Source organism: Brachyhypopomus gauderio, chromosome 6 (genome assembly GCF_052324685.1).
Source record: "Brachyhypopomus gauderio isolate BG-103 chromosome 6, BGAUD_0.2, whole genome shotgun sequence".
Classification (NCBI taxonomy): domain Eukaryota; kingdom Metazoa; phylum Chordata; class Actinopteri; order Gymnotiformes; family Hypopomidae; genus Brachyhypopomus; species Brachyhypopomus gauderio.
In genome coordinates, this window is record NC_135216.1 from 2477916 (window position 1) to 2504886 (window position 26971).

The 26971-nt window shown below is 39.2% G+C and overlaps 1 protein-coding gene across 2 annotated transcripts in view; it reads right to left on the reverse strand.

Moving 5' to 3' along the window:
• snx27a (sorting nexin 27a) overlaps positions 1-26971 on the reverse strand; it is a 34284-nt gene that overhangs the window by 5734 nt on the left and 1579 nt on the right. Inside the window, exons 2-11 of one of the 2 annotated variants that reach the window (XR_013131701.1) lie at positions 21450-21681; positions 14807-14999; positions 14475-14539; positions 14278-14382; positions 11171-11249; positions 6803-6966; positions 5233-5322; positions 4791-4940; positions 4492-4620; positions 1-43 (exon numbers count right to left, since the gene is read on the reverse strand). The exon at positions 1-43 is cut by the window's left edge and continues 24 nt beyond it. Coding sequence is in view for 1 of the 2 variants with exons in the window: in XM_077008126.1 (XP_076864241.1) it covers positions 4492-4620; positions 4791-4940; positions 5233-5322; positions 6803-6966; positions 11171-11249; positions 14278-14382; positions 14475-14539; positions 14807-14999; positions 21450-21681 (1207 nt within the window). In the remaining variant the exon portion in view is untranslated. The remainder of the gene's footprint in view (positions 44-4491; positions 4621-4790; positions 4941-5232; positions 5323-6802; positions 6967-11170; positions 11250-14277; positions 14383-14474; positions 14540-14806; positions 15000-21449; positions 21682-26971) is intronic. The other variant, XM_077008126.1, reaches the window with a different exon arrangement.

The window sequence follows — 26971 nt, forward strand, 5'->3', positions numbered from 1 at the left end:
GTTGGACTCCAGACAAAATAATTACTCAAGGAGCCAGTAGGTCCTAAAAGGAAAAAATCAGGCACCAATAACTTTTTCTAGGCACCATAATAATATACAAACTAATAAGCATTGCAACACTCACATCAGATCAGCTGTTATTTAGGATCTCTGCCATCCAACATGTCTGATGTCTTTCTCTTCCTTGTAACTGTGGTTGTTGGTTTCATGTTTGCATGTTCTGAATTAGACATGTTATGTTAAATGTACTACTGTCGCCATCTACAAATTACCTTAACAAAGACGAAAGTGGCAGTCGAAAAGGCCCCAGAGCACTGCACACACTGTTTTTCGGCAAAAATTTTAGTTTTTAAACAATCCTTCATAAAATAAAAACAATTGTATAAATATTAAGTGCACATTTTCACAAATATTTCAATAGTTTTTAAAATGTCCATCATAAGAGCATAAAACAAGTTACAGTACATTAAGTGCATCCTAATCAACAACCTTGTTTTGTGGACTTATGATGGACCATTAAAAACTATTGAAATATTTGACAAAAACTGACCAACACAAATTTGTGCAAGGCATAAATACCCATCTTTTAATTGTCGGTGGTTATTTAGGATGCACTTAATGTAATATCCATATGATTGTAGAGCTGCTTTGTGACAACATGTGTTGTGAAAAGCTCTATATAAATAAATTTGACTGACTTAATACAACTTCTTTGGTGGTCTTAGATGGACCGTTTAAATCTACTGAAATTATTGCAAAAATCAGAGTGCGCAGTCAGGGTATATACAGAGATTCTTAAGTTGAATGTAATACCTTTTTAATACCTATTTTAAATAATATATTTTATGTCATCATTAACTACACAGGGTTGATGCTGGTGGATTTTTCACAAGAGCTTGTGGCTAGCTCTGACAGTGTTCAGCGCAAGCTGTAGAGAACGGCAGTAACTTTGTTTTACCGCAAAATATGAAAACGATTGAAACCATCGTTAAATACTCACCCAATTATATCCACTGGGAAATGTATGATCTGGTAAATGTAGAGGTAAATGTACAATCGGTAAATGTACGATCTTCTGCCTTGTCCCCGGCGTAGATAGCACTATGTCCTGCTTCTCGTCCCGTTTAGCAATAATTGAATAACATGAATAACGTAATGATTTTTCAACATATGCCTGTAATTTTTTTTATAATGAAGTGTTCCACGTGCGCTAAAAAGTGCCCTTATCCCCCGAGCACTTGCCCCCCAAAATGTCTGTGCATGCCACTATGTGTATATATATATATATATATATATATATATATATATATATATATATATATATATATAAAATCTCCCGAACCCCCCTACACGATTCGCGTAGGTCACCCTTTTCAACTTCAAAACGGCAAATTTCGCCGAAAGGTGACAGATGCCCGTTTAAATCTTGGGTCGTTAAGCCAGACGTCGGAAAACTTGCACTTTCCCATAGTGTTTCGCTAACAGGTTTGGCGGCAAACCAGCCAAGTATTTAGGTGACTGGCGCGTGCGCGAACAAACATAATTTAAGGAATTTTAGGAGAAAGGCCTGCACTTAACACAAATTCAAAAACGTCTAGGGAGTTGGATGAGCGTTCAAAGATGTAATACCTCGTCAGAAGAAACGTATTACTTTTTAATACTTTTTAATGGCCTTAATTTTGGCCAACTGAATTTACTACCTTTTAATACTTTTTACAACCCCGCGGACAACCTGGCAGTGCTCTGGGGCCTTTACGACCACCACTTGCGTCCATGTTAAGGTCATTTGTAGACGTGACAGTGATGGCAGTGGTGACAGGAGTATGTTTAAAATAACATGTTTTTAAAATACGTCTATTCCTGATGTACACAAAGTTGTAGATGTTTATCTTGGTTGCCAGAAATAAGAATTTGCATATTTTGGCACTTTTAACTTAAAGGTATTGAAGAAAGAATTCCAAATATGCGAACGTGAAACGAACTTTACTAAGTTTCCTAGTATACATATGAGTGACTTTTGATCCCATTAAAATTAACTTAAAACTATGTACAGTTATAAAGGAGTGTGTCCTCTTAGGGTCACGCTGGTGATCAGATTCCCGCATTTGTTGATGGGCAGAGATGTTCATGTGAGTGGGAGCTATAGCATATCATTTAACTTTTAAAATACAAACTCCAAAGAAAATGGTGGATATTCATGGTTGTGATTGCGACCATTTTAGTCGCAGACTGGAGTCCTGGCATGTGCCTCTGTCTTTATTCAAGATAAAAGACGAGTACAAAATTAAAAGAGTAGCCTATTAATTTTTTTTTTACAAGCTGTCCACTTTTGGGTTGTGACCCACTAGTTTTTTTTTTAATTTTTTTTTTTATTTATTTATTTATTTATTTATTTATTTGGCCCACCTCCACCCCCTCATCTTTGGAGGACAACTTTGTTTTTATGTACAGATTTAAATGGCAATTATAACAATTCTGTATAATATATAGTATAGTGATAATATATAGTGATAACAATATGCAAAGTGATCATTATTGGGGTTAGGTGGACCAAGAAAAGAGGGGGAGAGAAATAATAAAAAGGGAAAAGACAAAGAGGCAGGAAAAGAAAGAAGAAGAAAAAGAAAAGAAGAAGAAGAAAATATATATATATATATATATATATAATAATAAAATAAAACACGCAACCAGCTTAAATGACCACTGCAAAGAAGAACAGAAAGTAAACCAAAAGTGACCCACTAGTTGAGAATCACTGCTTTAGTTCATTGCCAGCCAGCTGCAGATTGAATGAAGCTGCTGGGGGTTGAAGGTAAACTGTGGAGTCCGGATCACTGGAGTGTTTCGTGTTAACGTTACAGCGCATTTATTGTCCAGCTCAAGCTGCGGACTGGAAAATGGATCGGTAAGTGGATCGGCCGCATTCGCCCGATATCCGGTATGTTAAATTGCGTCAATATTGGCCCTGATACAGATATTGTATCGGATCGGTCCCATCTCTACTTAAATTATAGAAAATCTGAATCAGAACTTGGTGTGCTGTTGGCTTGGTGTGTGCACACATGTATGGCATGTCAAACACTAGACAGACCAGACAAGTGCAGACTATTCATACATATATGTATACATATACATAATGTAATCTAATGTGTGTGCCTATAAGGAGAATCTGAAGATGAATTATTTACAGTATATTGCAGTTTTGAACATTGAACATCATGCAGCATGGTGTGCATTGAGGTGCTGCCAGTGAGGGATGGAGTTGAAGTTTTGTGCAGTGTCCACTGTGGTTAAAAGAGTCATTGAATGTGCCTGAAGGAGCATGTTCATGTTTTGTTCATCAATCAATGGATGTGACTGCACCAATACAATAGCTGTTGCATTTCCTTTTTATAGGTAGACCGTTGGTTATGAGACCAACCATGGTGGTGTCACCTGCAAACTTCAGTTTCTCCAGCTCACTGGAGACACATTAGTTGTTTGTAAAGATATGAAGGGATAAAAAACCAAAAAAAACCACAACCTTGTGGTACTCCAGTGCCAATGGTCCGAGTGTCTGATGTGGTTTTTTAGTTGTATTGCTGACTTCTGTGTCAGGAAGTCTGTGATCCACCAGTGGATGGAATCTGGCACAGATAGCCGAGACAGGAGCTTGGGTACTACAATGTTAAAGGCAGAGGCATAGTCCACAGCACTGTAATGGAGTAGTGGAGGGCCAAACTGATAGCACCACTGACAGACCCTTTGCGTTATGCAATTTCTATGATAGCTAGGGCTGGGACCAAGCATAAAAAAAAAAAAGAAAAAAAAAAAAGAGGTTGACAGGCTTGTAGTCTTTTAGTCCTGTGATGTTTGTCTTTTTGAGGATTTAAAGCACTTGGGAACAGTAGATAGATCTAGAGATTTGTTGATCATATCTGTCCACTGGTGCTAGTTGATCACAGCAGTGCTGAGACAAGTGTGATGAGGTGGATGCTGAGACAAGATCTGTATTTGGGACTTTTCTCACTCTTTAACTGCCTTTAACATCCTGCTCATTAATGGTGAGAGTTGCAGTAGGATGAGGCGAGAGGGACAGTGTGTGGGAGGTGACTACTGGACTGGGGCTACTTTGTTACAAATTTGTAACAGAACTTATTCAGGTGGTTGGTGAGTATGCAGTAAGGATGGTTCCCTCATCTTTCAGTTGGTAATCTGTAGACTTTTCCAAGAACTTTTAGCAGCGATGTAGCTATTGAACTTGTTTGCTTTGCTTTGCTGTCTTAATCCATTCTACAACTATGATGCAAATGTGTGAGAAATAAAGGAGGGAGAGAGCAAAGCTAGCACTCATGTAAGAACCTCCAGTATGTTTGAGAGGTAACAAACAAACAAAATCTAATATGTAATCGCAACACACCCAAGCATCCATACACTCCACCACACTAACGCACTGAATCCAAAATGCAGACAACAATCACAACATTTTCAAGGGATGTGTATGCAACTCACATAAGGAGTGAAGATCTTAACCCAGCGAGGTTTTTTCTCTCCTCGAACATATTCGAAGCAGAAAGCCATGCCCTCTTCATCAGTATCCCATCTCTGCATCTCAGACCACTCAAATGCTATAACCTGGTTCTGTGAAATGGAAATAATACACACACACACATATGCACACATGTTGGATACATCATACAAACTCTGAGATCTAAACATGTACATAAACCTACATGCATATAATCTTGAAGGCCAAATGTTTCACACACACACACAAGCACACACATGCATACACACGCACACACAAGCACCTCCAGCGTGCCATCCTCAGTGCAAGCATGCAGCTTGAAGTGGTGGATGCTGATGGCTGCTATCACGTGACCTTTCCTCCGCGAATCACATGAGCAGTGTGGGAACATCACCTCATTATAGCCCTCACATGTGTGCAGCAGACTCAGATACTAAGAAAGAGAAAATTCAGTTAGAGGGTAGAATGACACTCTGCTCATCAGCACAACTACAGGTTAGTGAAAGACTAACCACACTGCACAAAGCAGTGTAATTGCAGTGTAAAGCAGTGTAATTGCAGTGTAAAACAGTGTAATTGCAGTGTAAAGCAGATGGTAATGCTTCCATCAGCTGTTTCATATCTGCACTCCAAGCCTCAAAGCGTAGAGGTTACTGGTGGACTAACTGCTGTGTAAAGTTCTTCAACAGAGGGTGACTCTGGTGGACACAGAAGTGGAGACTTACTGCCGCCATCTTTCTCTGCTCTGCCAGCTTTTGAAGCTGGTAGGACTTATCTTCTGCGTTGATGAAGCCCTTCTTCACGTCGTCCTGAGCCTACATAGAACACGTATCTCTGATTGTCAATAAAGCAAGAGATCTGCGGAATATGTTTCTAGCCTATTGAAATCCTGTGTTTGTTTAAATTGGAAGTCAGGTTAAAAAACAAACAAAAAGTAGCTAGCAGCTCTAGTCTGATAAATACAGATGCATAGCTTTTTTCCCCTTATCAGACTTTAACTGATTTTAATTTACTTTTACGCTTCATAATATGCTATTGCAACCATTACAACAATTACAACAGGTTTCCCACACGTGTGTGAACCCTAATTAACATCTTAGAGTTTATTTGATTTTGACAAAAAAAAAAAAACCCTTTAATACCAATCTTAGCATCAAACTATACAAATAACATTATAGTCTAAGACCACGAACCCTGACCTGCAAGATGTTGCCTATTACTTCATAATACAATAACAATACAATGCAATAAGCTCTGAAAAGTATATCATATCACAATTAATCGTGATAATGGTAATACCGCCAAATCAACCAGCTCTACCTGATGTGAACATTGTTACTGATCTGGTGTTGGTGACACTGACTCGGTAGTAAAGGAGGCGGAGTCTGAGCTTAGAGCAACGGTACTGCTACCAAAACTCTAAACCTGCATCCATATTTGCACCAGCTAGACACTTTACACCTCACATTCTGTACTTCTGTACACACTGTCTGCTCCTCTGAGCATGTTGAAGCCGTCGGGTGTATTACATCATTAACACACCCTCTACTGCATGTAAAATAGCAATACACCCAGCCCATTACTGATGAAGCATTTGGCCCTGGGGAACCTGCATTTCATTACCCACTCAGCATATTTGTGTGAGAAGGTGGTTGTGTGAACTGACCTGGTGGAAGCAGTAGTGGAGGGCCAGGGGATGGTGTGTGTGTGTGTGTGTGTGTGTATGAGTGTGTGTGTGTGTATTGACCTGGTGGAAGCAGTAGTGGAGGGCCAGGGGATGGTGTGTGTGTGTGTGTGTGTGTGTGTGTGTGTGTGTGTGTGTGTGTGTGTGTGTATGTGTGTGTGTGTATGTATGTATGTGTGTGTGTGTGTGTGTGCATTGACCTGGTGGAAGCAGTAGTGGAGGGCCAGGGGATGGTGGGTGTGTGTGTGTGTGTGTGTGTGTGTGTGTGTGTGTGTGTGTGTGTGTGTGTGTGTGTGTGTGTGTATTGACCTGGTGGAAGCAGTGGTGGAGGGCCAGGGGATGGTGGTTGTGTGTGTGTGTGTATGTGTGTGTGTGTGTATGAGTGTGTGTGTATGAGTGTGTGTGTATGTGTATGTATGTATGTATGTATGTATGTATGTATGTATGTGTGTGTGTGTGTGTGTGTGTATGTATGAGTGTGTGTGTGTGTGTATTGACCTGGTGGAAGCAGTGGTGGAGGGCCAGGGGATGGTGTGTGTGTGTGTGTATGTATGTATGTATGTGTGTGTGTGTGTGTGTGTGTATGAGTGTGTGTGTGTGTGTGTATTGACCTGGTGGAAGCAGTGGTGGAGGGCCAGGGGATGGTGGTGGAGCAGCGCCTGTTCCTGGGTGGTAAAGAGCCACTTGCGCAGAGCCAGGCAGGTTCCTGGCACAGCAGACGTGTAGTTCTGCACGTACAGCTTGTGTGGGAACTCGTTGGGGGCTAATTTGCGCACTGAGAAACAGACAGGGGGGCCAGAGACAAACAGGGCAAATCAACATTGAAAAGACCCCAGCAAATGAAAGCAAAACTAGTTTAGGATAAAATCTTTGGCGGGCCTGGCACAACATGATGTCAATACACTGCTTCTTGCCTCAAGTTTAACAGCTTCTCCCAGTCTGACAAACTGAAACAACTTCCTGTAAATTCATTTGTTGAACTTGCACACACAAAAGAAAAACTGGCTGACCAGTAGAAATTGAGTGTAAGGAAAACCGATAAAACTTTAATCTATTTGTAGAGTATGTTCTTTTGAATTGTCACCCAGTTTAAAATAAGCAGAGTACCTTAAATTACCTTAGTATTTCAGTCTCCTTAAATTCGCAATATGTATACTTAATGGGTTTCACATTTAGTAACTGAAATGGCTAGTCACTTTTTCTCTGCCGAGGGTTTTGTAGTGTGTTACTGTGACGGGCAGGGAGTGTGAAATAAAATGGAAGCGATCACGCCAAGTCTCAGGGAAAAAGGATGGTTTAATGGAGAAAGTGCGTAAACCAAAAACCCGTGACATGATCCGAATTAAAGATACAATGACCAGCGGTCAACTGGTACAAAGACAAGACATATATAGACAAACAAACGACTCTCAGGTGAGACGGATCGCGGGCTCCGCCCACCTGAGGGACAAACACAACAACAACAACAGGACAACTGCCGCTGTGGACGGAGGCGACCAGTAGGGGGCCGCCGTACCGTGACAGGTACATTGTAGCCATTCAACCAGAGCATGCTGCTGGTGAGGTCTGTTGGATAAAGTTTGCAAAAGTTTTAAAACACTCTGAATATCAACGTAGCTTTTTTTTTAGTTCATTTTAAAAATCCATATTTGCACAGTTTGCACCTTCTACTAGAATATTTGTAAACCAGGTGGGATTCTCCAGAATAAGCTGGTGGCCCTAAACATGGGCATCAACACCATGTGAACCATGTGTAGGAAGGTCCTGTAAGGGCCTATAGTTCCACTATGCACTGTAGGAAGGTCCTGTAAGGGCCTACAGTTCCACTATGCAGTGTAGGAAGGTCCTGTAAGGGCCTACAGTTCCACTATGCAGTGTAGGAAGGTCCTGTAAGGGCCTACAGTTCCACTATGCAGTGTAGGAAGGTCCTGTAAGGGCCTACAGTTCCACTATGCAGTGTAGGAAGGTCCTGTAAGCTCACATTCATTTTCAGTGTTTCACAGCCCAAGAATTCAACGCTTGGTGCTCAAAGCTCAAAGGGAGTGCGAAAATCAGCTAAGAGCAACTTCAAGTAGGTGGTATTCTTCAAGTTTGACAGAGAGCAGAGGGGTGTGTGTCCTCTGTTAACATGTTCAACAGATGCACTAGAGTTGGAAGGTCAAACTTCACATAATATTGGGTAACTGCCGAAATGCAGAGTGAATAGCATACTTGAATAAAGCTGAAGAATCACTCTAAGCTCTTCACATGTCCAGAGGTGAACCAAACACTCATTAAGGAGGGCTGGTGCTAAATCCTTGCACAGTGGTATCATTTGTAGTCAATTTGAGGCATGTTGGTAACTCAGAGACATCAGTATGGTCTAGGCAGACAACCAGTCAACTTTCATAATAGAATTACATTTTCTTAACAGAATCCATAATAGAAAAAATACCACATGAACCTGTCTGATGGTACATTTTCCAGTAAGAAGTTGTTTGGTATTGGATGAAAATTTGCAAATTTGCAAGGGGAGGAAGAAAAGTATACTTTAGAGAGGAAGAAATGGATACAGATAGAGACTGAGGAGAGACAATTCAAGTCCTCGGCCATGGCTTCAGAGCGCCATGCATTCCTCCATACCTGGAGAGCTTTGACTGAAGATAATATTTCCGATTTGTTTTTAAATTCTTGGAACAAGGAATTAGTGGCTTCAACAAATGCCTCTTTTGTCGGCAGATGTGAGAAAAATGACTGCTGTCCAGACAACTGGGATTTTAGTTCTTTCACCTTCCTCCTTCTCAGCTCGCCTTTCGGAGGAAAGTCAATGTCATAGTTTTTATGAACAGTCCGAAAATGCCGCTCCACGTTTCCCTTGTTTGTGAAATATAGCGAATATGACATAGTGAAATATAGCGAATATGACATAGTGAAATATAGCGAATATGACATAGTGAAATATAGCGAATATGACATAGTGAAATATAGTGAATATGACATAGTGAAATATAGCGAATATGACAGTGAAATATAGCGAATATGACATAGTGAAATATAGCGAATATGACATAGTGAAATATAGTGAATATGACATAGTGAAATATAGCGAATATGACAGTGAAATATAGTGAATATGACATAGTGAAAAACAAATCCTCCTCCAATTCTGTATGAAGTGGTAGGTTTTAGGCTTCTTACTCGGACCAGATACGGCACTCATTTTTATACCCTTTGTTGTATTTAGTTTAAATAAATTGGAGGCTAGCTATGCTGCAAGGTAACAAGTTAGCGCGGTTTAATGTCATGCGATCTACCCACACTTCCTTCGCGACCAGTAGATCGGGATAGACGTATTGGGCACCCCTGATCTAGACGAAGTACTGAAGTCATCAGCCAAGTATAACCATGGAGTCACCCGTGAGCAAAATACAAATACATCTTTATGGAAGTGGCAGTCTTTAACATACTACTGGTATCTGTACTGGGTCATCTGTCTTTAATACATCTTTTACATTATTTTGACTTTTACCTAAGATACAGGAGAATTTCATGCATATGGTTCTTCGTGCATATGGTTATTACCACGCATGTGACCATGTATGTTGTTTTGGTGAAGGTAAGATTTGTTCTTGATGTGCAGAGTGCAGTTTGATCACCTGACCTGAAGATAGAACTGGGTGTTTAAGGCAGCGCACAGCAGATATGTTACGCTTGATTCCTGGCTTCTTGCTTGGCCATGGTAAGATGGTTTTAGTTATTACTACACAATCAACTGACCCAGGCAGTCCCAGATGAACAATAATCCTCAGTTCAAGATAAAAGTAATGTTGGCATGTGGCAGCCTGCCTCAACACACTGCAGCTCATTCAGAAAAGCATTGGCAGAGTGACGCTTCTCAGACTGCTAACCAGCTCGTATAAAAACCAGAGTGCTTAGCACTGAGACAAATGCAGTCACGTACCACTGTAGCAATCTGGACTGCACCAGTGTTTGCACAACATGACACCATCAACACACCACCCAATCTGCTCCAGCCTCACTTGGGCTTCCTGTCTAGACTGAGGCGACCATGTTGGGAATACATGTATGAAGCTTTTGTAATCTACACAACGGTGTTCTCTCTCTCTCTCATATATATATATACACACACACACAACTGCTGCAGTCATTGTGCTCTTGTGAAGTGTACAAAAATAATCTTACTGTCCAGTGTTTTAAAGAGACTGTACTGTGTGAGTGTTCTGTTTCCAGCTGCTGGGAGACAAAGTGTGTCTTAAGCTAAACTTTTTAAAGCCAAATTTTGACTCATTCAACTCCAGTTTGAAGATAACTCTTCTCTGGCCTTTTTAGAGTCCCCCTCCAGTGTTACATGATGAAGGCATTTTTCCTCTTACCAATGGCTAAGGAATCTACAGCAGTTTGAAGAACATCCACCCTGAAAACTCTAAACCATCTCCCAAACAATAGCCAGGACTTCTATGCCCTGATTAAATCAATTTCATTAGGCTTTTAATTAAGGGCATTTCATTAAAAATATTGCTTTTGTTAATAAAGAAGCTTTGCAATGATTTATGCCCTTGACTTAAATTAGATTTAAATGATTAAATTGACATTGACATTAAAGGAATAATGTCAAATGATTTTTGAATTTTGATTTTTTTCAAAATTAGATGAAATATAAAAACATTTATTTTTAAGCACCTTTTTCATTTTCTTACTCCATTGCTCATTTTCTTTTATTGTTTAATTTTCTTCTAGACTGTTCATGCAATTATGTTTTCATGTTCTCTTTAAAACTCCCTTTTGGAGCCTAGAAGTGGTAAAAGAAAAGAAGGTTGCTCTTCCTGGCCTAAAATGTTCATATCAATAATAAATCTTTACCATACTTGTTCTTGAGCAACTACATATACTTCAGGTTTTACTGAAATTTATAATTTCATGATAGTTTTATAAAAATTCTCTTTAAAACAGTATAGATAATAGAATAGTGGTGTGCTCACCAAAGGAGTGGTTGATCACCTCAAAGAGTGCAAAGTAACTGGCCATGATGCTGTCCATACCAACCTTCATCATTAAAGCCTGAAATAACAAAACCAGCATATCCAATCAAACATCAAAGAGAAAACAAACAATCTGTCCTGAAGGAAAGATGTCATTACAGAGAGAAGTCATAGTACAATAAGGCTCAAGAGAAATCTCTGGGAGGAAAGCAGTAAAGAAAGAAATGAAAATAAAGTTAAGGTAGGGGTTAAATTCAATTCAAAGGTATTTGTTTAGCACTTTTTTACCACATGGCTTAACGCACCTTTACAGAAACCATATATACAGAATAGTCCTGATGGATAAACTGTATTTTTATTGGCATGAACATGCAGAATAAACAGATTGCAAAGATTTCCTGTCTTTGTGTTGTTCATGCGCGTGTTCCTGTTGCTGAAAATACAATTTATAATAATAATTATATATATATATATATATATATATATATAATTGAAGCACTTGTGTAAAAATGATTAGTTAGTTATTATTAGTTGACCTATCAGATGAAATGTTCACAGCATTTGGCTAATCATATTAAGCTCCAGTTAGCCCTTAGATTGTTCTGGTCTTTGAAGCCTTTTTTGTTTTCATGACTGTTATTTGGCACTGAATATACTATCTTTTGTTGTCGTTAGTTCTTTTGTGTAATTAAACTCTCAGTTGGAGACTCACTGACTTTAGAAGAAAATAATTTAAAGGGGACAGGAAAAAATAATTGTAGATTTCTACTTGATGTGATTTCATCACTAAAATCCTCTACTTGTGAACTGGACCCTTTACCAACGTGCTTTTTCAAGCAGGTTCTGAGCTCATTAGCAAATGAAGTTCTAACGATTGTTAATCAGTCTCTGCAATTGGGTGAATTCCCCAAATTTTTTAAAACTGCAATGGTTAAACCACTATTAAAGAACAAAAATCTTGATCCCACAATTCTCAATAATTATTGACCTATATCTAATCTTTCCTTTCTTAGCAAAATCATTGAAAAATTAGTGTCAATCCAGTTGAATGACTATGTCAAAGTAAATCAAATAAATGACACTTTTCAATCTGGTTTCAGAGCTCTCCACAGCACCGAAACAGCCCTTGTTAAGGTAGTAAATGACTTGAGATTGAATAAGGATGCAGGCAAACTCTCAGTCCTTTTTCTGCTAGATTTAAGTGCCGCTTTTGACACCGTTGATCATGATATACTTCTTGATCGACTACAGAGCTGGGTAGGCCTTAGTGGCTTAGTCTTAGACTGGTTTAGATCGTACCTAACCGGGCGTGATTACTATGTAGCATTAGGTACCTCTTCCTCCACACGTCAAAAAATAACTTGTGGCGTCCCCCAAGGATCAATTCTTGGGCCATTACTATTCAATCTATATATGCTTCCGTTACCACATATCATTAATAAACATGGTATTAGTTATCATCAATATGCAGATGACACTCAACTTTATATTTCGCTAGAACCTAAAGCCCTAAAATCAATTTGCTCACTGTTTGACTGCATAGATGATATACAGACATGGATGTCTGACAATTTTCTGCAGTTAAATAAACAGAAGACAGAGGTTCTTGTTCTTGGCAGTGATTCACAAAGGAATGATGTCCAGACTTATTTAAATCAAATGAATCTGAATGCCAGACAATGTGTTAAGAACTTGGGAGTCACCTTTGATAAATGAGCTCAGCTTCAAATCACACATCATGACTACATGCAAGACAGCTTACTTTCACCTTCGAAACATCGCTAAGGTCCGAGATATGCTCTCTCCTGCTGACAGTGAAAAACTTGTCCATGCATTTATCACATCAAGGCTAGATTATTGTAACATTGTTCTATCTGCTCTTCCAAAGAGCTCTATTTCGCACCTACAGCGAGTTCAGAATGCGGCTGCAAGGGTTTTGACCCGCAGAAGAAAGAGAGATCATATTACACCTGCACTCCACTCACTACACTGGTTACCTGTCAGCTTTAGAATAGATTTTAAGGTTCTAGTCATGGTTTTTAAATGTCTTCATGGTCTTGCTCCTCTTTACCTCAGTGAAATGATGGTTAGATATGTTCCAGTCAGGTCTCTCAGGTCTTCAAACAGTAATCTACTGGTGATTCCTAAAAGCCGATTAAAGATTGGCGAGGGTGCTTTAAGTCACTATGGCCCAAAGCTCTGGAATTCTCTTCCTGAAGAGCTCAGAGGCTGAATAGTTTCAAGAACAGTCTAAAAACATTCCTGTTTAGATCTGCTTTTAGTTAAGAAACTCAATCTTATTTTCCTTATTACATTCAATCTTATCTACTTTAGTCTATTATTTTATAATTTGTCACTATTTAATTATTTTATTGTTTGTTTTCTTTTTATCTTTAATTTTTGTCTTATCTCCTTTTTATGTTTCTTCTATTTATACTGTAAAGCACTTTGAGTTGCATGTATGTATGAAAGGTGCTATACAAATAAAGATTATTATTATTATTATTACTGTAAATTTAGTCTTTTTTAATGTTCTTTTATTTGGTTGGTTATTCATGTGCAATTTATAAATAAATACTTTATTGACTTTATTCAGTGAGCACATTAGTAGTGTACATGCATAAAGACATGTGAACTGTATAGGTAATATGCTCACTTAAATATTTGTTAATTTATTTAAGTCACACTATCATCATAGTGCTAAACATCATTTTTGCATATTGCATGTTTTCTTCATAAGGCCTAATAAAAAGAATCCAAGTCTAGTGTGCTAATGTGAAACAGAACCAAGAAGGTCATCTAAACCATCCACCTCCTTTAATTCAAACAGTTATACCAGAGCAACACCTGCTACCATGCAGTAAGAGTCACTCCTGTGATGACTCCCAAATCTGCATCCCAAATATTATTAAATCAGCAAGGGTCAGAAATGAACCAGTGATAAAGAGTAGTTTACAAAAAGCAACAACCTTCTATAGCGTGTAACTGCACATCTATAAGGTGTGCAAGTACGTGTAGATATTAGTGTAGTAAGGGTATATGTAAAGTATTGATAAGAGAGGTGGTGGTGCATGTATAACTGCATGTCACTATGAGAGCTGCATTACCTGGTACACTTGGTCAGTGGTACTGTTCTTACGCACTCTCACCGAAATAGTCGTTTTATCAGGGAGTGCTATTCGCAACTCCACATCAGTTACACCATTATAGTTCTGAAACACACACACTTGAGTAAATGAACGCAAGAATATGAGGAGTCCACATATTTCTATTGCTAGATCTGATCACACACAAACTTACTTACCTCGTCAGACTCGGACAGGAACTCTTGCATAATGTCACTTTCCCCAATTACCCTTACTGAGCACACTATAAGGTAAGAAATCAGTTCAGAAAATATGAATGGTAAGCCATTCTGAACCACACACACCACAATATCTCACATCTCACTTATCAGCCACAAAAATCTCAAAAGAATTAGAATAAGGAGTGAGTGAATAGAGCAATATCAGAAACCATTTCCTTCCCTCTAAGCCTAGCTTCCTTTTTATCAAGAAAACAGATGACCCAGCTTCCCTCTCTTCCCCATCTCTATTTTTTCACCCTATTCAAAGCCCCCACCACCACCACCCTTACCCCTCTCCAGGTATTCTTCCAGTCCTCTCCTGCGGGCGTCCAACTGTTGCTCAGACAGGGAGAAGGGCCATTTCCCAGGCAGCTTGGGGAAGGAGAAGGTGGCAAACTCTCTCCTCAGGTTCTGGTGAAGGATGGCAAACTCTCGGTAGCGCTTTGAGCACAGCTGTCTGCCAGACATGTAGACATTGTAGACCTGAGAGAGAGAGAGAGAGAGAGAGAGAGAGAGAGAGTTATCATCAGAGCCACATATGACGTCCTGCCCACTCCAACCAAACTACATCTCTGGTTTGGTGAGGATCAAACCTGTCCCCAGTGCCAAGCCCCAGCAATTTTGAAACATATCCTGGTGGGTAGCAAGACCAGACTCACTCAAGACAGAAACACCTGGAGCCATGACCAAGTATTACAGTGCCTGGCTCCTGCACGGGAAAGTATAAGAGTAACCATCAATGCCATACCCCTAGAAGCCCAAACTATCACCTGGCAAAAATCCTTTGTTCGAGAAGGGGAGAAACAGCCACCTTGTAAAGTACCCCAAAACTTATGCCCACTGAATGCAGCCTGGGACTGGGAAATGCAAGTAGACTTAAGTGAGAGGCTCACTTTCCCTCCTGAAATTGCAGTGACCAACCTGCGACTAGACCTGGTCCTTTGGTCCAGATCCAGGAAACGTGTCTTCATTGTAGTGCTGACAGTCCCTTGGGAGGAAGGCATCGATGAAGCATATGAGAGGAAAAGGCTGCGATATGGAAATCTGGCAGCCGAAGTGTGTATGTGTGTCCAGTGGAAATAGGATGTAGGGGCTGTGTAGCTAGTTCCACCATAAGGCTACTGAAGGAGGTAGGACACCGAGGACAAGCTCAACGTAAGACCACCAAGGAGCTTGGAACTGCTGCTGAAAGCTGGAGAGGAAGGAGATGACATGGGCTGCCAAGTGACCTCATGATGCCTCAGGATGGACACACTCCCAGGCCTGATCAGCCTGTGGAGGTCCAGCCTCGGGGGAGCGTGTATTGTGATCAGCCTGTGCACAACTGATGATGAAGCAAACCTTGTGCTGGAGGCATCGGGTGGTCATCCGCCAAGCTAGTGCAAAGATATGTTGCAAACCCCATCCATCCAGGAACAAATGCATCGTGATACCACCCCCCCTCTTCGGAGGACTATTGATACTTTATTGTTTATTGTTTATTCAATCATAAAAACATATATAAATTTAGCACATTTTAAATGGGGGGGAGGGGGGTATAAAGGGAGAAGAATAGGGGGGGTGTAAAGGGGGACAGAAACAAAAGGAAGAGGGGGTTATACAGATATATAATATGTATATGGTATAATATAGTGCAATATAGTATATTATAATATAACATAATATAATACAATAATATATAATATACCATATTAGGCTTGTCATGATACTAAGAATTACAACTTCGATACAATACTTTAAAAAAATATTGAAATTCGATACCATTTTCGATACCAAAGTCAGATATGGTGCTAATTTCCGTTTTAAAGCCTTTTTATTTTTTTTTATAAACAAACAAATGAATTGAAATTGTAATTTCATTTCACAACAAATATCTGTCTGACTGAACAGTTCTTTTGTGTTAACAAATACGAGCATCTTGTAATTCCAGGATGAAACATGAGAGAACGTGAAGACGTTACGATTGGGCGTTTTGAAAATAAACAACCATTAAATAATGTGATAAAAAAGCGAATAATTTCGAGTACATGTATAAATATTTAACTTATCCCAACAAACATGCGTCAGAAAGACGTTAAAATCAAGTCTGTATCACGTCGGTCAGTCCAGACCCATTTTTGCATGTCTGGTGGACGTTCAAAACTGGTTCAAAATCTGACAGTGTGACTAGGACCTTAACCTTTTAACTTAACACGAACGTCTCTGACGTGTTTTCTATCTGAACGTCTGACTAGGACCTTTATTGGATGTCAGGACGTGCAAAAACTGCAACTGAACGGCAGTAATAGACGTTTAAAAAAGACGTCGCTAAAACTTTCATTCTGGCTTTTCAGTGGACGTCTTTTGAACGTCTGACAAAGTGTCTTTGCTCGTGCTGGGAAATATTGAAATGGACCTTGAAAGTGACATACAAGTGTTTGAATTCCACAAGGTGTATAAACCCTGCAAACATGACTTTGTTCATCGCGCTGAAGCGCGGCGCACGCGAGGTCGTGCACCTCTCGAATTTTGTAACTTCGCGCGCGCCGCGCCTCAGCGCAATGAACAAAGTCATGTTTGCAGGGTTCAATTCAAGCGCTTGTACTAATATTTCCCAGCACGTTAAACATACATATACTCGAAATGATTCGAAATATTGCGCTTTTAATCACATTATTTAATGGTTGTTTATTTTCAAAACGCCCAATCTTAACGTCTTCACGTTCTCTCGTCTTTCATCCTGGAATTACAAGAGGCTCGTATTTGTTAACGTAATGCAAGTGAACTGTTCAGTCAGACAGATATTTGTTGTGAAACGAAGTAGTTACAATTTCAACATTTTCAAGTACTTTAGCCTAAATTGCAGCACTTTTCAAACCTGAAACACAAAGCAGCATTAAAATTCGTCAGGTAAGTGTTCATTCCCCTGTTTTGAGGGGTGTTTCTTTTATACTACCACATATAGTTTCGGACAACACTGCAAAGCGGAAAGTATAAAGCCTCCACCGCTCGCGGAGGTTCGCGCGAGGTGCGCGCGGAGTCGAGCGCTATGGTCACTCAACCAGGCTTTAGCGCCATTCGTTGAAATGTTCCAAAAGCACCGCTTGCAAACGGGCTTGTTCATGTCCTTCAGTTTTCCATCTGTATCTGCTTCGAATCCAACAGCACTGCGTTTGCTTTAGCTGCCATATTAGCATTACAAACTGTCCTGTGCAATACAGCAGCTTGGATGGGTCAAACGAAAGCGCATTTTATGTAAAAAGAATCGATACTTAAGGGAAACGAGTATTGTACCGTTTCAGAATGTTCAGTATCGATACGTATCGATATATCGATTTTTTTGACAACACTATACCATATTGCTTATAAAAAGATAGAAATGTACTTTAATCATGAACTTGTGATTTGTTTGCTACAGTTGAATTTGCTTATGTTGTGATGTAATATTTGAGTTAGTTGTGTCTAGATTAAGTCTGTATCTGTATTTATGGTAGGCTCTAAGTGTGTATCTGGGGGGATATAATATATTAGAAGATTTTTCCAGTGATTGATGTTTATGTTATTTTTTGTTTTCCAATTCATGAGGATGACTTTTTTGGCAATGACTAGCGACATTAGGATTGTTCTATTGTTTTGTGGTGTTGTGCTAATGGTTGATATGTCCCCTAGTAGGCATAATGAAGGTGTTGGATGAATTTGGGTATTTAGTGCTTGAGATAGATGAGTAGTGACTTCATTCCAAAACAGGTTAACTGGAGTGCAGTGCCACATAGCATGGATATAATTATCAACAGTGTTCTGATTACAGTGTGTACAGTTTGGTGAGTTTATGAATCCCATTTTATACATTTTGTATGTGGTATAGTGTACTCGGTGGATAACTTTATACTGGATTAGTTGTAAATTAGTATTTGTGATAATGCTATAGTTATTATTACATATCTGTATCCAAAAGTTGGTATTAAAAGTTGATGATAAATCTTCTTCCCATTGCTTATACGGTAGGCTCATGTTAAGATTTAATTGAGATATAATTTTATATATTTTGGATAATGTTTTATTTGCTGTATTAATGTTAAGAAGTTCTGAGATTGGTGTAGAGAGGGCTAGAGTAGTTGGATTGATTTTTGAACTGATGAGTGATCTTAACTGGTGATATTGTAAGAACTGAGTTCTTTCGATTCCGTAATTCTGGGTTATTTGTGGTAGTGACATCAGTGTGGTATTGTTATACAGATGTTTTAGGTGTGTGATTCCCTTATTAGTCCATGATAGATAATTTAATGTTTTTTTATTAATTGTAAAGTCCGGGTTATTCCAGATGGGTGAGTGGATGGTTGGTGTTAGTGCTGAGTTTGTTAGTTTGTGAAAATTCCACCAGGCTGTCAGAGTTGTGGCCACAGTTGTATTATAAAAACATGGGTGATGTTTAATTGTTTGGCTGATAAATGGTAAATTGGATATTTGTATATCTTTACATAGTGCTTGTTCTAAATCAGTCCATGATCTATTTGTACTATTAGGTTTTATCCATTTTAATGTATATTGTAATTGATTTGCCAGGTAATAATTGTGGAAATTTGGTGCCTCTTATGGTGTGATTTTTGTTTCAATAGTTCCACAAAAGCAAAAGTAAATCCAAGAGCAGAAAGTATATGTTATGAATGCAAAACAGAAAAATATATATCAAAAGTATATATTTTTTATATAATTGGTTATTTGAAACTTATTTTCGTTTGCATTTTGACAAGTTTTTGGTTCCATTGTTTTAGTTTTTTTGGATTTTCCCAGTAAGGTCTTTTGCTTCTGGAATCTCTCTTTGCTTCTGGTTCGTTTTTTGCTTCTGACTTTTGGAACACATTTCACGTGTGGGAGGGTCTTAGATGAAGGCGTTCCTCTGCAATCTCCATTGGTCACTGATTCCGGACTGACACAGAGCTCTGAGACCGCCTCTGGGACCAAGCCACGCCCACCCCACCAGCCTCCCAGCGTTTTCAAACATGGCGGAACGCGGTGGTTCTGTTTCACAGTAGCATGTAAACTAAGTTTTACCATAAAAGTTTATACAAAGGTTATAATTAATTGGTAAATGGTCTGTAGATATTGCAAATGTACACTGTATAATAACTACATTAAGCATGCTCACCAGCACGAGCTTTTTAAAATTTTAGTGAACTGGATGGAGAGAACATTGATGTGTGGAAGAAATATGAGTATTTGCAATATCTGGTATGGCGACGGACGGGGGGTGGGGGGCAGCTGGTGTACGAGAGGTGATGCCAAATATAGTAAAATCCATAATAGTAAAAAATACCAAAATTAAAGCCAAATACAAAAATTAAAGCAATACTGAAAAGTGGCCACCCTATATACAACCAGCTTTGTTCACTCACACTGTTTTTCAGTGTTCTGCAGGTACCACACACAAACACACATCACATGCATCTTGTGCTGTCCATATTTTATTAAGAAGTGAACAATATTCATTGAACCATTGAACATAGAGATACTAAACATAATACATGTCAGACATGACATTCAGACACTGTCCGACTCAGAGATAAAAACAAAAAGATTTTAACTTGGAGGGGTGCGAGTAAGAAGAGTAGTCCATTGAAACGCAGAGTGCGGATTAATTTCCTTCTCACTTTAGACCCGCGGGGACGCTAGCGAATGATCCAGGAGGAGCGAGTAACTAGTCGCTACTATTGTGAATGTAGCAAAACGGTGACAGAAGCTACAGCAGCGATTAAATTAAAAATAATTTAAAGGCTAGCTTTAAACACGCTCTTCCCTGTTGACTTCTCTCACGGTAATGTCGCGCTGAAAAATATTGACCTGTCTTGTCAATATATGGAGCCAGATCCGTAAACGCGAGCCGCTTTCGCCATTCCAGATGGCTCAGTCAAAACCATTACATCTTAATGAACCAATAAATAACATCAGCGGCAAAAATGAGTGTAAAAAATACCAGGGTTCATCATTTAGAACTACAAAAAAATCTTGTTTCTTATTTTACTATCTACCTATTTTTCATAAGAGTTTGTTTTACCGCAAAATACTTCAAAAACGGCGAATTTCGCCGCAAGGTGACAGATTTTCATGCCTGCATCCAGTTCACTAAAATTTTAAAAAGCTCGCGCTGGTGAAGTGTGCTAAATATTAACTGCCATGCTTAATGTAGTTATTATACAGTGTACATTTGCAATATCTACAGACCATTTACCAATTAATTATAACCTTTGTATAAACTTTTATGGTAAAACTTAGTTTACATGCTACTGTGAAACAGAACCACCGCGTTCCGCCATGTTTGAAAACGCTGGGAGGCTGGTGGGGTGGGCGTGGCTTGGTCCCAGAGGCGGTCTCAGAGCTCTGTGTCAGTCCGGAATCAGTGACCAATGGAGATTGCAGAGGAACGCCTTCATCTAAGCCCCTCCCACACGTGAAATGTGTTCCAAAAGTCAGAAGCAAAAAACGAACCAGAAGCAAAGAGAGATTCCAGAAGCAAAAGACCTTACTGGGAAAATCCAAAAAAACTAAAACAATGGAACCAAAAACTTGTCAAAATGCAAACGAAAATAAGTTTCAAATAACCAATTATATAAAAAATATATACTTTTGATATATATTTTTCTGTTTTGCATTCATAACATATACTTTCTGTTCTTGGATTTACTTTTGCTTTTGTGGAACTATTGAAACAAAAATCACACCATACCTCTAGACCGCCATATCGTGATACACTCTATTATATTATTTAGGGATTGTTAACATCTAGTCCTTAGAAGTACTATTGTTTATAGCAGTTCTCCGAGACCAGAAAGTATAAACTTCGCCAACTCTAAGGAAGCTAAGGCAATCATTTAAACACTGATCGATCCAGAAAGTTATTAGCTCTGACAAAAATTTTAATATTAAGAAGGAAATTAATGATTTCTTTGTGGAACTCACCACAAATCTTTCCCCATGCTGTTCCACATGCTTGTAAGAGGGGATGGAGATGGGCACCGCCTGCTTGTCACTGTAGTCGTAGCTAGGCGTGCCTGAGCCATCCTCTCCAGGGTCGAGGCCTTCCACTTCCTGTGGTGGCACAGACAGAACAGCAAGCACCAGCTCCTTCTCTCCCGCTCGAATGAGGTCGACCACCTGCTTATGGGTGGCACCCTCCACACTCACTCCATTTCTACAGAGAGACAGACAGAGACATTGGGGAAAAGAAAGATACAGACAGAAAGACAATGACAGAGAGAGAGAGAGAGAGAGAGAGAGACAGAGTCAGAGAGAGACAGAGAGAGAGCAGGTAGTGGGGGGGTGAGACACACAGAAAAAGAGATTATTCACTGCAAGCTGTACTTGACAGTAGCCTTGTCACCTCTGGCTATGGATCATTTACATTTAATGCTGGAAACCAATCACAAACAAACAACTAATCACAAACAAACAACTAATCACAAACAAACAACAAAGCACAAACAAAGCAGCCCAAGGAGAGAAGAGGCAAAAGGCTGGATGTTCAACCAACCCACAGTCCAACATTAAGACAACACATACTGGAGGCAGCATCCCACCCATTGGCGGACACTTCGTCTCACCAGCGGCCGAGGCAGAGATGCCATTACGCAATACTGTGACAGTGCACAACTGTCCAGAACAAAGAGCAAAGTCTGAGAGTGGAACTGGAGTGCAGCGCAATTCAACCTCCATCCACATGACCTTAATTAGCTGCTGTGGTTACAATCTGTGCTACATGACAGCAGGGCTGGGATGGCACGTCACTGCGCAACAAAGCAAGCGCTCACATGCACAAACGACGGCAAGAAAAGCCTATAGGGTGCTCCACATGCCAGCATTGCCTTGTTTCTGGAAGAGGGCAGTTTGAAGGAAGGGAGAATCTGCAGTATTACTGCACAAATCTGACCAGAATACAGAGGTTAAGACAACAAATGTAGCACAGGTTATACTTTTTATGACAAACACTATCAAAAACAGAAGTTCTCTTATTTCAGACAGGGCTTGTGCATTCTTACAGTTTCATATTTCAGTATTTACATCACAGCAATGGTGGACAATGATAAGGTGACTGGTATTGCAATAAATTACATTGCGGAATACTATTCTGAGCATATCATGAGTACATAGTACTTATTTTGATGAAGTAGAGATATATAGTATATGTATAGCCAATGAATAAGGATTTTTTTGAAAAAGCAGTTTTTACAGTGAGTTGAAATGAGTAGATCAGAAAGGTGTTTAACTTTTGATATTTATTGAAAATCCACAGACCAGTGCAGAATAAAATCCTTTAATATACCTAATCTTTGTAAAAAAAAAAAAAAAAATAGTAAACAGTTACACTATATAAAGTGCATTTACATCTATCAAATAAAATTAAATTCTCTCAACCTGAGACAACTGTTTGTTCACAACAGAAGTAAACTTAACAATACAACCTCTATTCTTAATTAAATAATTCAAATACCCAGTCTGGTAGACATTCAGGAACTTCAAGTATTTTCTTAAATAATGTTTATATCGCCACCTTGAAAATGCTCATTTTTCTTCGCCTTGCTCCTGACTCGCCATTTCTGTCTCTTCTCCGTTTGTGTCGTGTTCTTCGGCACGTGTGTAAAAACACTGGCTCTGATTGGCTACCATAACGCTGCCTTAGACAATCGCTTACTGACTTGTTAAGTTAAACAGGTGTTACACCGAGAACCGTGATCTATCGAGATCTGTTACTTCTCACTAGTCTGGGCAGCGGGTCCGCTCGCATTACTGTTAGTATATCAATATATAGTAACGCACCGCTTTTAATGACCAGTAACGTCAACGGCGTTGTAACGACAGGAAAAGTAATTAATTATATTATCCCGTTACTAACGAAATGACGCCGTTACCTAACGCCGTTATTTTTAATTATTTTAGCAAACTATGATGACTTTCAACTTGATAGTTTAGCTCGGCTGTATTCCTGACCAAATTGCACAGTAGGGGCGAGAACGAGTTTTTAAACCTGTGAATTACAAATCGTTCGTGTGTTTACATGGATGCAGCCACGAAGTCGCCAGGTTTGCTTCATGGAAAATTCATTTTTATGAACGTAAAGTGTTACCGGAGCGGAGCTCGGAGCGGTCGTTTTCTGCATGGTCCTAGTGCTAGATTTGCCGCTATTTAAATATTTATTTTTAACCGTTAAAACTGCAGAGGACCAAAACCGGCTTTTGAAAAAGTCCCCCCCAAATTACGTCCGTGAGGTTAAATGTACTAAATGTTGGCTTATATTTCAAATCAATCAATCAATCAAAGTTTATTTGTACAGCGCTTTTAACAACTCAAGTTGTCGCAAAGCAGCTTTACAGGGTTTACAAGGTTAACAATACTATGGGTCCAGAACCCTAATGAGCAAGCCAAAGGCGACAGTGGCGAAGAAAAACTCCCTATGATATCATGTTTAGCTGAATAAACATGTTATCAACCCCTTTTAATGTACAGTATAGGCTTACAAATTCATGTTTAACTGAATAAACCGTTGAACACGAGTAGACTACATTTTATTGAGCATGTTTTTTTTCTTCAAGTATCAAAGTAGAACAGCTTCCTCAAGCAGTCATTGATGCATTTTGGAAACAGGAGATGAGCCCCTGGTCTAATTTAGTCATTAGTCATTACTTGGGTAGCACACATATGAGCCATTTTAATATTGATTAATCTAGATTTCAGTGAGATTAATCTAGATTAAAAAAATTAATCTATGCCCACCCCTAGTTTTAACACTTTATGCCATTTCCTCCTTAAGAAACCCCAGAAAAACTAAAAATCATGACATCATGAAAATATCTGATTTTTACTCACTACACACTTTATTACACTGTAAAAAAAATCCTAATTTTACTAAATATTTCAATGTAGTTTAACATTTTTTTTCCAATTGTATACAAAACTTTGTAAAATTACAGACACTATTTGTAATTTGACAAAATATCTTAAGTATTATGATAATAATTACAAGTTACATGCTTTTCTCTTTTTTACAGAAAAATACAGTATTATTTATACGGTATTTTTCTGCTTTCTTAAATTATATACAGATTCATGTACAATTACAGCAACTATCTGCAATTAAACATTCAGCTGATTATATAAAGGTTTATGTCTGTAAGAGCAAAAAAGTATTTTTCTCTGTTTGCTATGATGGATAATTAAAGTCCAGCTCTTATTTATGCATAGAAACGTAAATCAACAATAGCATCTGTATCGTTTTTATGCGTGGATAAACGAGGGGACTCGGAATTCTGCACAACACCGGCTGAAAGCCAAATCTGTCGCACATGAAATGCTACAGGCACCGTTCAGAAATTCCCCCGAAAAAAGTCCTCGGATCTACATGATTCAAGTAGGTCACAACTTTCCACTTCAAAATGGCGAATTTCGCCGAAAGGTGACAGATTTTCATGCCTGTAAATGAAATTGAGCACTTTCTTCTTTGATTTACAACTTTAACTACAACCTGATTCACTTTCTGCTCCGCCCTCTGATGGGTGAAGAAAAATCTACAGAAAAGCTGCAGCCCATTATAAACCGCATGGTTCAAATCGTGGGGTGAAAAAGTAGTGGCTTATACTCCGGAAAACACGGTAATCGCACACAGAAATCCAGCACACACCCCCCATTCCCCAACCCCCATTTATTTAACGGACTGTTCCCATCGTGTACACAGCGATCGCCATGGGAATGTTTTTTCCATGTTTTTTTCGCAATGGAAACGATTCATTTTATAGATAAATAAATAAATAAACGGCGGTAATGAGCTCAACACCGCTGTAGGCATTACATAACACATTACAGTGTTGCGGTAATGCGGTTATCGTCACAGCCCTAGTCTGAAATATTCAGACCAGCCCGTCTGGCACCAACAAGAAATGCCACATTCAAAGTCACTTAAATCACCTTTCTTCCCCATTCTAATGCTCGGTTTGAACTGCAGCAGACTGTCTTGGCCATGTCTACATGCCTAAATGCATTGAGTTGCTGCCATGTGATTGGCTGATTCAACACTTGTGTTAATGAGCAGTTGGACAGGTGTACCTAGTAAAGTGAGTGTATGTATTTCAAGCATATTGCTCAGCCCTGCATCACAACCAAAGCAGAAAGTTCAACCTCAAAAGTATGGGGGAAATCTCAGCTATGACTGTCTGGTGTCCTAATAACAGTGTGGAGTACATCACAGAGGCTTATGTAACCCAGCCCTCAGGATTCCAACTTTAGCTGTAGGAAGGGAAGAGATGGGCTGGTCCCTCCTTGGCTTTTCCTGCATGGGGCTCCAGCTCAGAGCACTGCCAGACACTCTAGGCTGAAATGTCTTAGCGTGACTACGCTTGTTACAGTCTATGGTACAGACACTTGTTAGCAAGGGTACTTTGAGGAAATTGAAATGTACTTTGTATAATGGTTCCCAAGGGATGTGACCTTCCAAGCAGCACTGACCAAACACCAAACACACACTCTACTGAAGCAAAATGAAACTATTATTAAGTATGTGATACAAAACCATAAACATTCTTAAATGGTTAAGCTGAAGTCAGCAAATTGCCATTTTATTGCTGATCAGTTCAAGAGGTGCAGCTTTTCTCTTTCATCTTTTTAAGTTCATTCCAATTCTGAGGTTACAAGTGTAAAATGGAAATTGACTTTGCAGATCTGTTTCCAGACATTAGCTACTGTCTCTGTGCCATGGAAGCCTATGCTAGCACACAACGCACACACGTGTGCTACACAAGGCTTTGTTAAGTAGGTATAGGTTTTGATTAAACCTCCTCTACCCCGACTTCAGTCCAGAGAGACCTTCAGGCAGTAGTGACTGTCTTGGTAACTGTCCCTGACATGCAATCAATCAACTCCCAGAATTAAACAGCACCCTACTCCAGGTCTGTCTAGAGAGAGTCTAGCCATTACGTCTTAAAAACAACTTTTTCAGCTAATGCTGCTAGACGCACACTGCTATGGAATTCAGCAATTTCCCCATCATCACTTACAATGGCCTAAATAGGTCCATTCACAATGAAGTGCTTGTACACCATTGGCAGAAAACATCACAATGCCAAAATGTCTGAATGCTTTGTGTCCTGCTGCATATATGACATTGCATATGTCAGTGTCTAAGCTGCTGTCTTTAGGTGGGGTACAATTGCATTTAACCAGAGTTGATTATTAATGATAATAATTTGAAGAGCATTTCTATGTTTGCTGTTAGTTTTTCTAAAACATGAAGAGGATATGAATCTGAAAATGAAAACATTGTTCTTGGAGCATTTTCTACACTGCATATCATTAAAAGCACAAACACCCAGTACTGTGTTCCCTTTCTTAAATATGAAAAGCAGAGAATAGGAAACTTTGAGTAGCTAGGTGGTCAAACATGGATTTGGAAAACCCTGTGCAAAGTGTGGCATTAGTGAACCTGCTGTAAACATGCC